Source organism: Daphnia magna, linkage group LG6 (assembly GCF_020631705.1).
Source record: "Daphnia magna isolate NIES linkage group LG6, ASM2063170v1.1, whole genome shotgun sequence".
NCBI lineage: Eukaryota > Metazoa > Arthropoda > Branchiopoda > Diplostraca > Daphniidae > Daphnia > Daphnia magna.
In genome coordinates this window covers 5068988-5082706 of record NC_059187.1, presented here as the reverse complement: position 1 = coordinate 5082706, position 13719 = coordinate 5068988, and the positions used below count along the sequence as shown (strand labels likewise).

Here is a 13719-nt window from a genome sequence, read left to right as displayed (position 1 = left end):
AAGTAAATTAGTCGAACTTGATAGATCACGTACGTGGTCAGGCGAGATTAAAACACCTTGCGCAAGGCACGTAAGTCTCCCAAATATTAGCGGTACAATATATGCACTTCATTTTACACAGAGAGTCTAAGCAGCAGATACGCATGGATATTAGAAAAGCCTATTTTTTGTTTTTATATATATTTTATTTCGCTTGCAACTACAGGGAGGTAAAGGGCACACAATTATACGATGATGACCTATACATGCAAATCGGCGAAAAATTTAACGTCATAATCAAGGAACTCGGAGTAATACACCACTGTTTGTTCGTTTGTTTTTTTCTCCATGGTTTATCTGAGATCATGACAAGATGAAAAGAGGAGAGAAATGATGGATTTTCGTAAGCGATTTAAATACGTCACAAATACACGACAAGTCCGGTTTTGAAAAACTAGTACTCCTACCGAAACACAATGCACTGGGGAAAATGCAGCGCGTCGAATATAAGCCTTTCTGTAGGTAACTCAAAAGGTTATCCTCGATTTTAAAGAACTAATTATCGCTAAATTCTTAGGCAGAATCAGCCATCGCGTCGATGCAGAGGACGATTGATACTGGGAGGGAGGGGGGAGATTAGTAATATTTTTAAAAGATCGGTCACAGATCGAAGGAATTCTTTTGTACAAATCGAATTAGCAAAGACTGGAATTTGGCTCGAGGAAGAAGGATTCCGGTGAACATTTAAGTTTCTCTAATATCTGACTTCTGCACTTTGTATGTGTTCAACCGAGATCCGACCACAGCAAGTTGCGAAATTTAAGAAGAGGAAGAGTCATATCAGAAATGTCACGCAATTGTTAAATTTATGTCAATACAGAAATATACGGCCTCCCAAAGCACTAGGTAATATATATAAATACATTTTTTTTTTCCTCCAAATTTTACCTACGAGGAGTTGACTTCAGTTTTCATATTTGGTTAAGAAATAAAAAGGGCAAGGAAATGACACAAGCGGCTCGACAAGGTAGAACGCGATTACAACTACCGAGTACAATATTATAATAGTCTTTTGTTCCGGTTGGCAGAAAGATGAGCATTAATTTAGAGTAACCGCAAGATTGCTTAAAATATAATACCTAAAAAGCTGAGTGGAAATAAAAAGTAATTCTTACAAGTAAAAGCGGTTGTTCGTTGCTTTCTGATCGGCTAGCCTAACCAAAGGGAAAGATTAGGGGACTGGCAAAGCTCAGAAAGTCATGGAATTCTTCGTTTTCTTTTCCTAGATAAATATTTTAAAATGCGCAAAAATCGCGGAGATAAGCTATTAATGACCTAAATATATGGAGGATACAATATTTAACGTTATTTTCGAGTCCAAAATGACAAAATCCTGCAGTCGGTTTTGGCTGGTTGTACGAGACTTGCCTACGTACATTCAACCTCGGCAGGGAATTAATTTAATATGCATCGAAAGAGTAAGAGGAGGCTCGATTGGTAAAAACGGTTCAGTAGGTTATGGTAAAACAAGAAGCCTTGTCTTCTACAGACGCAGTTTCCATTTTATCCCATGAGAGGAGTTGGCGGCGACATACCGGTCGTCACTTGCAAAACGTCGCAATATTCGCGCACAAGATTCGCAATCTGAAAAGCCTGTCAAAATAAAATTCAGACACAGCAGTAGATCAGATTTCAAGCGAAATTTACCTGATGGGTATTCAATATGACTTTGCTGGGTTTGGCGTCGGTTCCAGTTATCACCATGAGGCAATTCAAAGTTGGACTGACGCTTATCAATGTAGAGTAATCATAATTGCAAAGAATGTGGCGAGTGCGATGTTCTAGAAGGTGTAAGCCTCGTTGGTCAATAGCAAGCCATAATGCTTTCGGCCAGTTTGATGTGAAAGATTGCTTCAAAAACAGAAAAAAAAAAAAATTAATTTAAAGGTTTATCAATCTGCAATCTTAATTAGAACAAATTTTCTTTTCTTATCTTGCATTTAAGTACAGTCCCTAAAAAAAAAACAGGCTCTAGATACCCGTGCATGGAGATTTACACTATGTTACACAATGAACTCACCATGACGTCATAAAAAGTGGCTTTATGAAGGGGCCAGCTTTGTATGATGTTAAAAAATGCCTGTTAAATAAAAAAAACCTATTACGTTACGTCAAAAGATAAAGTTAAAGATTAAAAAAAAAAAAAAAAAAGATAACAAACTGGCCTGTTTCGCTTCCTGGGGTGTCATTCCAAATAGCGACTGGTGATGAAGTGCTACAACTTCCGTTCCAATCAAAGACAAGATCCGAGGGGGAAGACAGTGTTGAATAACAGCTCCGTAATTTAATTGGGGACTTGGACAGTAGTCTCCGAGCTCAATTTGGGCTCGCAGTGAGCATATCATAATCTAGACATAATATTATATTAAAAAATACATAATAAATAAAATACAGACAGGAGGGTTAAGAGATTCTTTAAAAAACACAGTAAGTGAAAATGAAACTTACAGCTTCCATCTCGGTAACGGGGAAGCGATCAACTCGAATAGAATGCAACATTTGAAAATAGAGCAGTTCCTTTTCCACTGGATCTCCCAGATTGATATACTGATCCAAAAACAAATGCTTTTTGAAGAGAAAAGCATGATGTTGCTGAGGATGTTGCTGGGCTCCAGAGTTTCTAAATATAAAATGAAATAAATCATGCCAGGCATCAAACAAAAGCAAGATAGTACTAGCAACTAGAAAAAGACAATGAATAATGCATCCCTTCTAAATTCTACACCAAAGGTGATAAAAATTCTTAATTGTTTTAGCTCCAAAAACAATCATGGTTCCTGCTACCAATTCCTTAAAATCGAAAAAAGAAATATTTCTGAACACCTTACCTGTATCTTTCCCATTTGCCCATGACGTCAGTTAACTTTTCATCGGAAACCATGCTGCGCTCTACGTCACCGAGAACTTCATAGAGAGCGAAACCTTGAGACGTACTTCGCAAGCCAATGCGGTTTTTGATAATTTCGATAACATCGTTGGCAGTGGCCGTCGGTTCAAATTCAACCGCGTGAAAAGCACCTTTAAATCAAATGCAAAATATTAGTCAAAGGATATTTCATAAAAAGGCTAAACGAGCTATACCATCCATGAGGTAAATTCGAGCGTAGATTAATCTTCGGCTAACAGTACACAAAATTTCCTGGGAAGATGGGGACCATTGGCGCCTACGGCTATTCATGGTTTTATATAAACACTGAAAAAACGAATGAAAATCAAATATAATCAAATGAAAATCACGTAAATATTGCAGACGTCATACCTTTTCAGCAAAACGTGCAAATTTCCCTTCCTCTGACGTAACATCAGCAGAACATAGCTTCAGATGGGCTATAAGATATTTACGAATAATTTTGTCATGCGGCAATGCTATGGAACACATCAATGTCAATAACGCCCAATGACGAAGATTGACACGCGAATTGACTTCCGGATGGTCAGTGGTCTGTTTGATGAGCTGCAGGAATAGTTCGTTGAACAAACATTCTTTTTTCATGCTGCGTTCCAATAGGGTCTGAGCAAGGGGAATTAATTCTTCTTCGCTACCCGATTGACCATCTTCGGGTTGCAACAGTCCCGAATAGGATAACACTAAACGGAAGTTATCTACGGCGGCTTTATCATCCATTTCCGTAAATTTGATAAGCGACTGCGCAAGCGGATATCGGGTGAATGCCCATTCGGCGTGGGTGAAACCTTTGTAGTTTTCCCCACACGAGCTTGATGAAATAGCTCGTAGCTTATCAATTTTGGATTTATTCAAACGCCTTAGAGTGGAGCGCAAGAATCTGCCCATGTCATCGACCGGTTTGCGCAGAGTTCCGCTGTCGACCAAAAGTTTCCGGCAATTGATCACGTTTTGAAAGCGGCGCAGCCTATCTTCGCTCGTAATGGGTTTCAATCTCTTCTTGGGGCGATCCAAATCCGTCAACCAGTATGATAACGCCGGACAGTAACTGACAATAAGGGATGCAATTTCTTCCTTGTCTTTGGTTTCAAAAACTAGACACTTGTGGGCATCGGACAGAGATTGCAAAAGCGTCAGCGTAAGAAAATCATCGCTGGGATCAATCAAGATTGATTCGATGTCGCCATAGCGATATTCATACATAACGAATTTGTCATCTGGTTTTATCAGAGCGACACCATCGCAGTTGATACCCTAGTTTCCCCAAACAATAGCGAGTTATGAATAAAATTTCGTAACTTGTGTAAAACAGTTCACGTACCAAAATTAGTTTGTTTCCATACGCCCAATAGCCACGATATGTGACAGAAAACTGCGTCACACCATACAATGGAAAATGCATGACGCACGAAAGATCTAGATCCAATATTTTCAGTAAAAAGAGGGAAAATTAGTAACGAAAACGTATTATTTTTTTTTTTTAAATAAAAAAAGTGAGAATACGGCGTTTGCCTATGGCCATAGATTTTTGTAGATTTGCATAGGTTTTTGTCCGTGAAAAGCGAAGAAAAATTCTTAATTTGGCTTTGTTAAGGACATGAATGCTAATGCATGAATTCCTAAGTTTGGTCTCATCTCAAAGTGCTTTTTGGTTTCCTAGAGATTATTCTAACCTACAGCAATGATTTTTGAGGGGGAAAAAGGGACAGGTGCAGCTGATTGCTCTCTAACTCTTCCTTTCTCGTAAAGAAAATCCAATAGTACTACGCCAGAAATTATGCAACGCTATCTTTGATGGTTTTCGGTTCTCAAATCAAGCGAAAATTGATTGCAAACAAAGGAATATGTGATTTTGGACTATGACTAACACAGAAAGACAATTGAAAATGTACTTACACCAAACACGAGCTATGAGCTCAGATTTTCCTGTTCCATATTGAACGTGTGCGTGGCTTAACAACTGATACCATTCCTCTCGCTGTTTTTGGGCAATGATTCGCTGAGGGAGATAAACTTCCACTTTTTCATACGTGTTTTCTTTTCCTAAGCAACAAGATTCGGTAAATAACGCTTGCTTTTTTCAGAACAAATCAATCAGAAGGTTCCAAAATTCTTACTTGTTTCCGGGTCACCAAGAGTAACTTGAAGCTGAAGGCCAGCGAGCTGAAGCGAAACTTTATCGTTGATGGGAAATTCATCTAATTCAACGACAGAGTATACAGCTTGTCCATACAGCAAGGCGATTTCCATGGGATCTTCAGACAATTCACGAGATCCACGGAAAAGACGGCGGTAGAAAAAGAAACGATTCTCAGGAACCGAGATGGGCGAAACAGCCTTCTGACCGCGGGTACTACCGCTGCCGTTTGTGCTGACTGAGCTTCTCCCTGCTTCAAGAACATTTTAACAGCGTTATTGGAGCGAATGTCAAATAAAAGATATAAAAATACAATTAAATTTAAAACTAATAAAAAAATTTTTAATTTAATAGTTACAATTGTGTGTTGGTGAAGAATCTTGCTTGGTCTCCCACGAAGAAAGCACATCACAAACAAATTCATGCGCTTTAATATGGGCGTATCTACCACGATCTGGTCCCTATAAGTAATCACATCGTCAGAATTTTTTTTTAAAATTTGCAATACGACATGCAACACCAAACCTGATAAAGTGCCCATCCGTCATTGGGATTCAGTCCCAGGCTTTCAGATATGCGATGCACTACATCACCGGCAGTATCCAATGGAGCTGTACCAAAAAAACAAATACAAAAACGTTAAAACATTGAAAGGCAAAAATATTTATGGATCTGCCAACAATGCCAAATTCATGTTCAATTCTCTAGTGTCAGACAAAAGGTCTTACAGATGTCCAAGGCTCTGCTTTTTCCGTCTAAAAAGTATACGCGGCAGACGACTGAACCTAAACGACGAATCGCTTCAACTTCCCGTGAAGACGGAGGCTGAAATACATGAATAATCATAGGATTACCATTTCTCGTGCCACAAACAACAGAATTGCAAACGAGTGAAACTGTTATTCATATGCACAATTTTTTAATGAATAAATCTGTTCAACCATGTGCCAAGACGTTTATGGCTAGTTACTAATTCTTTGTGTGATGAAATTTGAAGTGAGGTCTCCCAATGTCAGTTGGAGTATTCCAACCGACTCTACGCTGCGAGTATTCCGAAGTAAATAAAAACTGAATTACCATTTTCCGATCTGCAATTCTAGAAGACCGTAGACGTTCTCCACACCAGTATATAAACGGATAATATCTCGAGGATGTCTGTATGCTATTTTTCCGGATAAAACTGTCAACATATTTGTGTAAAAGTTTGCTAGGAACAAAGGCGACAACGCAGAATGCCAATACTGTCCAAATCTAGAAAAAAATAAATAACAAACAAATAACAAATTAGGTATCACTTTCACAACAAATATCACAGAAAAAAGACTGTACTTTTTCACACATATCAGGCGATGGGTTGTTGGTAGCTTGGCGCATACCTAGGCAAGAAAAAGTTTTTTAAAAATATGTATACATATATAAATACATGGCAATAATAATTAAATGGTGCTCCACTAGCGAATTTTAAATGCATGCGATATTCTTACACATGACATATATTTCGTCTCGTAAATCATCTCGTTCTATGCCGTAGCCAACTACTGTGTGCAGAAATGTTTCTTCCTCTTCATACTTCATTTCGCTTTTCATGTACCTTTAACATGAAAAATTCATTATTAATCATAAGTCTCAAAACGCATGTTTTTGTTTGCTCGTTTGTTAGAAAGAACTTAGAAACTTTAATGGAAACATAAAAGAACCATAGACAAGACAGGGGAACGAAAGGAAATGAAACTATTTGGCACCTGCATAATTCCTTGAATATGTCGCAAGCGATAGTTATACTATCGTGGTCGTAAAGCGTAAGATGAGACGTGGGTATGTAGTTATATTTTGTGAAGACAACCATGTCTTCTTTTGGAATCGTAATTATCTCTCCAGGTTTCTTGTTTCTGGAAAGTTAAAATGATTGCCATCAGTTAGACACATCAACAACTAAATATTTATTTAGTGAAAAAACTAAATTAATTCGCTTTTGTCTTAAATACATTACCTTTTAAGTGTGGATCCCAAATTAACATCAGAAACATATTCATGAATGTTGAAATTTTTTTCAGCGAATTCAATCAATTCATGAAGTTCACTGGCCTGAAACAGAGACAAATGTATTGTCAATAAAAGTACTTGTAACGAAACGATAAATCTAAAAGGCTGCTCTACTAAACCAATTTAGTATCATATGCTAACCTGGTTGGCAGCTGATTGAATGTCTTCCTCCAGTTCATGGAGCTTGCGCGCAATTCTCAGCTTCCGTCGCACTTCCCGATTTTCCTTATTTGGTTTCCATGGATCCGAAGCTTCGACGGCATCATTTTCTTGTAATTTCTCAGGCTTAAAGTGTTGATTAGAAACATGGAAGTAAATTTTGTAAAATATTAGCTTCTTTAATTGGTTTTTGCTGGACTGCTTCACCCGGTATTGTCAAGACAGCATGGCATAATGTGGAGATATTAGAAGCGAGAAGGTTTGAAGACGAAATAGAAGGAGGGAAAGGGAAAGGTGATCAAAGAAAAATGGAGGAAGAGTAGACACCGTGCGATGCTGGACGACAATACCTGGTAAATAGCAATGTATGAAAGCACATAATACTTCGATAATGCTGGGTGAGTGATAACGAGGTTGAATGGCCTCATAGATGGGCTCATCTTGATGAATAGTAGGTGGAGGAGGAGGTTTCTCAGTTGGTTCCGGTAAAGATGGAAAACCAAAAGCTAACATGGAATCCGATATAGGCGATTCAAAAGATTCTAGAACGGGTGGTGGCGATGGCAGAGGAAATTCTTCATAATCTTTAGAAACTTCGTTCCTAAAATACAAACAAACAGTGTAGTCAACTATATGATGAATATGCCAAGTTTTTTTGTTTTTTTTTACTGTACATACTCTCTTTCTCGAGAAACCAGTTCGATTTCTTCATCAAAACCAGAGGCCAATTCAGTCATCTGGTTTTCTATTTCTTCCAGCATAGCATTTTTGCCTCCGTCTGCGTGGACTTCCGACAAAAATGCAAAAAGGTTGTCTAGGTCAACATTTTCGGCAACTACATTCGCCAATGTGTCCTCGAATGGATTGTGGGAACACGCTGAAGAAAATTTTGAGTTCAATTGCACCGAAAAATGCGACAAGGTGTGGAGGTCATTCTGCGTCGGGCGTTGAGGCGCGTGGCTATTACTCTCATCGGCAGAACTCTGAGATTGCAGACCAGTGTTATCCTTTCAATAAGAAAGCAGGATAAATTTTTGCTCAATTTTGTCTCTAGAGAAAATTAAACTTAAGTGCCAACTGTTATGCTCGACAAGGCGCTACGAGCAGACAGGTTTTGAGATTTTTTTTAACGCTCTCATTCAACTTAAAACAAACTAAAAACTATAAATAGAATTTTCAATTGTAAAATAAAGAACACTAAACTAAAAGATAAACAAATAAATACCTTTCCTTTGCATCTTAAATTTTCTTTAGCACAACAAACCTTATTCTATTTATTAAGAGAAGATGTGCTTTTTCGTAGTAAGTGTAAACCTAAAATGTTTGTCTTTCGAAAAATGCCTTGTTCTACTAACCTGGTCGCTAATTGATGAAACCTCTTCCAACGTCTCGGCAGCCTCGGTTTCTTGGGCAACCATCTTTTCCCTTTCTCGCTGTTTGGCTTCGATTTCTTCTACTCGGCGCATTTCTCGCAGTGCCATTGCTACCTCGCGTGCGAACATTCCACGCAGATGACTCTGAATGACAATCGCTGCCCGGCGTCTAAGTATAAATTTCAGCCGAAGTTGCCAACCTTTAAAGGCATGTTGAAGAACTAAGACAGCATTCCTCTTGTTTAAAAAAGAACGACGATCAACGAATCTTCTCCAACACGATTGCAACAAAACAGCAGATTGATTTAGGATGGAAATACGGGATGACTCCAAGGGCTCGTACACTTGTAACCGAAGGAAAACTTTCCTCTTTCCAACCTGAAAAATAAAAAAGGAAAGAAAATCTGAAAGTTGATCAGGATGTCAAACTATGAAACACGCAATTCCTTTTACTGGAAGTTTGACATTTGATTCAATATTTTTACGTTATTGTTAGTTTTTCAAATACGTCCTACCCTCAAACAATAGTTAATATTGACAAAGTTTCTTACCTGCCACTGATTAATCGGGTAGTTTAAAGTTTTTAAAATCATATGGACGCTTTCCTTGGCACCCAAGGGGAAGCGAATTCCTTTACACAGGCACTTGTACGAGGAAATAAAAGAATCAAAATCGATATGGACAGGATACCCCTCTCTTCGTATACGGATCAAATCGAGCATGCCTGAATAATAATAAAAAAAGGAAAGTGATTCAAGTTTTTAATGTAATATTATAAATATGAAATACCCAAGTAACGAAGCTGATCCAAGACCATAGGTTCATGAAATGTGTTTGCTAATTTCCCAGTATTCGGCTTTATGCATCTTACGTACCTTTACAGGTGGAAACCAAACGAAAACGTTACAAAACCGTGGCACGAAAAAAAAAAATCGGCTTAAATCTTAAATGTCCCTCAGTTGCATGTTTGATTCTATAAAAAAAAAAATATTCACCATGGGTTGGTTGATTGGAGTGACTGTACAAGCTGAGTAAGCTGAACGCGGAATGTATCACTTTTGGTAGGTTTCGCTTTGTTTGTTCCACGCGCGACAGTATTGGTCCCACAAATAGTTTTGGACTGAGTTGGCATTTCCTACAATCCACCCCAATAAAGAAACAAATTAAAAGCCATACTGAAAACAAAATTGTTTTTACTTGAGTAAAATTAAACCTGATTGGGAAGGCTAGTTAATTCGCGAACAACCGATTTCGTTGAGCTAGTAAGGAGATCTAGAAAAACTTCTTGTTGAACATCACGGTTCTTGTCCACGAATCCCGAAACATTGTACATTACAGCTCCTGCATAATGGCGTATTCCGAATTCTTGTTCCCATCGACGCCTATCATCGCCTTATGAAAACAGTACGATTATTGTACATTAAGAATGGTAGAAAATAATTATCAAAAAATACCTTTTATATAGTACGCATGATTTTCGAATTCAGTATGGAGGTTGGTGATATATGAAAGATCACCTACAAACAATGAGAAATATAAGAGTTTCTCCGTTCTATCTACGTATGGATGAATACTTACATCCTTTAGGCATATGACACTGTTCAGAAAGCAACTTGAGGATGCAAAGCGGAGGCTTTTCAATAAGCTCAACACAAAGTGAATTGTCGGTAAATTGAATGTGAGAAAATTGGATTTCTTCTGTTGAATATAGTTCTTGCTCAAGAGCAAAAACATAATGGTTGAAAAAACGATGGAGTTTTTCGTTTGTGTAATTAATGCAGAGTTGCTCGAAAGAATTTTGTTCGAAGTTTTCGAAGCCAAAAATGTCTAAGATGCCTAGGAAGCGATTAGTGTTCTCTCCTGGACTGGTACACCGATTTATATGATGCAATAACCATGAAAAGGTGCGGGAATATAAAATCCTGGCCATGGCATGCCTATTTTCGCGAGCCTATAGAATTAAATTACTGAAAATTAAACCGAAACGGCCCTAAAAGTTGTTTTGTAAATTTAAAGACCTCATGAAGTCGCAAAGGTATTTCCGTGACATTTCCACGAACGTTTATTTGCCGAAGGATAAGTACTTCTTTCAATTTTAAGTCTTCGTCCAGATTTAGCCCCAGCAACTTAGCGATAATGATAACAATTTCTTCATCTTCAGGTAGCAATTCACATTTTTCTCCATCTATATCCTAAAGGTTGAGTGATAATTTTATTTCGGAAAAAGTAGGAACTAGTACAATTGAATTACCTTAAAACGGAGATTTCCAAGCCACAGAATGCCCGCGATAACGGAGAATATGCTTTCTGTATCTTGAGTTGAAACCTGAAGAACGTTGAGGGCTAAACGAAGTCCATCGAATTTTTTCGAGTCGTCGACTCCATTTATACTAGCACATCCACTTTGATTGACATAATCATAATGCTTCCAAGATTTAAGCATCCAAAGATTGGACAATTCTTCGTCATGCTATTGAAAGATAATAAATAATATTACTCGAAATAAAACGTAAGCCGTTCCTTTACCTGAGCGGCTGCAAGTAGCTGATAAAAAACGTGGTAATTGCGTTCCCCTTTGCTTTATTGAAGTAAAAATAATTGAAGTAAACAAAATTTAAAATTTAATTGGAATTGGAAGTTGTTCACAACACTAGTTTCGTATGGTGGAACATGATAGTATGACTAATTTAGTCATACTATTATGGTTGGACGATTAGGTCACTCGACATCAAAACCCAATTTGAGAAGAATAGGATATATAGGCGGGAAATTTTTTGTTTCACAAACTCTTCTTTTTGAACTAACCTTTGAACCGTAATACGTGATAATTCGAGGAGGTAGTCTTGAATAACACATCCACTGATTTTGACATGGGAGTCAAAACACACTTGCATGAACTTCCCGAAGCGAGACGAATTGTCATTTCGAACGGTTTTAGCATTGCCTGAAAAAATTGAAAAATTATCTCCAAATTAATCTCCAAATAACACATAAAAAACTACCGTGTTCTTACCGAATGCTTCGAGTATGGTATTTGCTTCAATTATCTGATGTTGAACCCATGTGCTAATATTAGATGTAACAGAACATAAGTAATTCAGTACAAATTTTGCAGTTTCAGTTTTCCCAGCTCCACTTTCACCACTGATAACTACTGACTGATTAACAGCTTTATGTTGAAATGAAGTAAATGCTGATTCAGTAAGCAAATACACATGAGGCTCTCTCTTAGTTGTTTCCTGTTTTCTCTGGTAGCGTTCAACATAGTCCTTTAATACAGGACATTATCAGAGAATAGTTTTGAAAAAAGAAAAAAATTTTCAGTTAATTACTAATCCATAAATTGGTAGATCCTTGTAAGGATTGACAGCAATCAGAATGGTTCCAGCACATGTCTAGAAAAAAAAAAATTCAGTGTCACAAAGTATAGTTAACTTTGTGTGGTTCATTAGTTACATAAATTTCATCTCTTTTGTATCGAGTCCTGAGATTTAGGTTAATGCCCCTTTCGTCAATATTGGATATCAAAGTCAAATCAGAAACACCATCCTCTGGGTGGGCTCCTATTGATATTACCCAAAAATCACATGTTAAATGAGTTTTTAATTAGTTAGTAGTTAAAAACCAAATTCTGTGAAAATAGCATTATACAAACAAATACAACAAACATAAATATAATACAAATATCACCAGCAAAGTTTATCACCAAATAATAAAACAGAAATCATCTTAATAAATAATCACACATAATAAGAATGGAAATGCAAAGCACCTTTATCACAAACTTTGGCCATGAATAGCAAATATCAATACTGCTGGAAATGACTAGGAAGAAAAATTGAAATGATTCTACAGTAGCAACAGCTTACAGACTATCTACATGGTTTTATCTAGACAGACATTAAGCCCTTTATAAAACCAGGAAACCAATGTGCCATTTCCTGTTGGGAAAACAAAATTATCAGTAATATGACTGTCTTACCATTCATTTTGCACCTCATTAACGAAGTTTCCATAGCTTAGTTTACAGCACTGGCATTATACGCTTAAAATGGTGACTAATCGCTAAAGTCACGAAATTTCGGTCACTATTTTCAAAATTGAATCAGAATTGAAGAACATAGCATTGCTGTCGCAAAGAGAAACGACAAAAAGCAGCAGACGAATACGGAAAGTAGTTGACACTTGACAGCCGAGAAAAGCATAAAGAAAAGCGACGTAAAATGAAATAATAACAATTACAATTCAAGAGCCAAAACTGGGCTATTCATAAGGCCAAAGAACCTTTGCCAAAATTTTATTTTTGCTCTCAGTTTCTGATTTGACTGTGAAAGTTGGGTAAAAGGGAGTCACGGGATTCTTTCTGTTCTACCGTAAAATCTACTTTAATCTTACCAAATCTATCAACAAAATCTTGCATTACTTTGATTTATTTTAATTCATTGCTAGAAAACCAATGAGTCTCGCAGTAATAACGAGCTTCTAACAGACCCCCGCCTAGTGGCTCTGCGTATTAGGAATATTTATATGTTGTTATTCCAATCATTGAACAGGATCCATTATTCCGTTTATGTCATGATTTTACAAAAATTGGAAACAAACAAACCAGTCATACATATTGGTAATGCGGTAAATCAGTTATTAAGAGTGGTTACACTGGGAATATCATTTTTGTGATTCATTCATGTTAGAATTTTCAATGCTTCTTTTTTTGGTACGACCAATAAATATACCGTTTCCTAGTTTTTATTTTGTTACTAAATGGATCGCGGTACATTTCTATAATTATAAAGCGATTAATAAAAAGCGATTTAAACCGCAAGAAAAGTATTCGAAAAAAAGTTTCAGGCCTTATGAGTTTATAAGTAAAACAATTGCCACAGGTTTAAAAATACGCCCGCTAGGTTGCATGTTTAACAATCAGCCGATTAGGATTGAAATGCATGATGCACTTAATAAGTCAGTAAAAAGTCAGGTGCTTCACAAAACCATTATTTTATTCTTGACTTTAAGTTAATATATCAGTTTATTCTCTTATTTATGATTCTTATTTCCATGATTTT

At 37.0% G+C, this 13719-nt stretch overlaps 1 protein-coding gene across 3 annotated transcripts; it reads right to left on the bottom strand.

Moving 5' to 3' along the window:
* Positions 1-163: 163 nt before the first annotated feature.
* Positions 164-13152, bottom strand: LOC116925087 (myosin-VIIa). 3 transcript variants are annotated; one of them, XM_032931708.2, is made up of 37 exons: positions 13052-13152; positions 12113-12219; positions 11989-12051; positions 11670-11925; positions 11462-11600; positions 11183-11234; positions 10908-11126; positions 10675-10848; positions 10235-10607; positions 10111-10173; positions 9870-10048; positions 9652-9791; positions 9446-9531; positions 9208-9380; positions 8639-9034; positions 7962-8290; positions 7668-7884; positions 7266-7409; positions 7072-7166; positions 6824-6970; positions 6566-6672; positions 6411-6457; positions 6159-6332; positions 5810-5906; positions 5607-5692; positions 5440-5542; positions 5062-5334; positions 4841-4987; positions 4266-4360; positions 3299-4198; positions 3121-3232; positions 2868-3057; positions 2488-2659; positions 2205-2387; positions 2060-2119; positions 1687-1890; positions 164-1632 (listed from the first exon to the last, which is right to left on the bottom strand). In XM_032931708.2, the coding sequence occupies exons 1-37, from the start codon at positions 13074-13076 to the stop codon at positions 1543-1545; spliced, it is 6417 nt and encodes a 2138-aa protein (XP_032787599.2). In that variant the 5' UTR covers positions 13077-13152; the 3' UTR covers positions 164-1542. The 3 variants fall into 3 exon arrangements, with proteins under 3 accessions (XP_032787599.2, XP_032787598.2, XP_032787600.2); XM_032931707.2 differs by lacking the exon at positions 13052-13152 and adding an exon at positions 12639-12973; XM_032931709.2 differs by lacking the exon at positions 13052-13152 and adding an exon at positions 12429-12570.
* Between the last annotated feature and the right edge of the window lie 567 nt (positions 13153-13719).

Bases quoted from the DNA above. Each gene is read 5' to 3' on its own strand.
- LOC116925087 (XM_032931707.2), bottom strand. From the start codon at position 12,672: ATGGAAACTTCGTTAATGAGGTGCAAAATGAATG. The intron at 7,885-7,961 runs GTATGTACAGTA...TTTGTATTTTAG, and splicing joins CTGGTTTCTCGAGAAAGAGA to GAACGAAGTTTCTAAAGATT. The intron at 3,058-3,120 runs GTATAGCTCGTT...TTTGATTTAAAG, and splicing joins TCGAATTTACCTCATGGATG to GTGCTTTTCACGCGGTTGAA.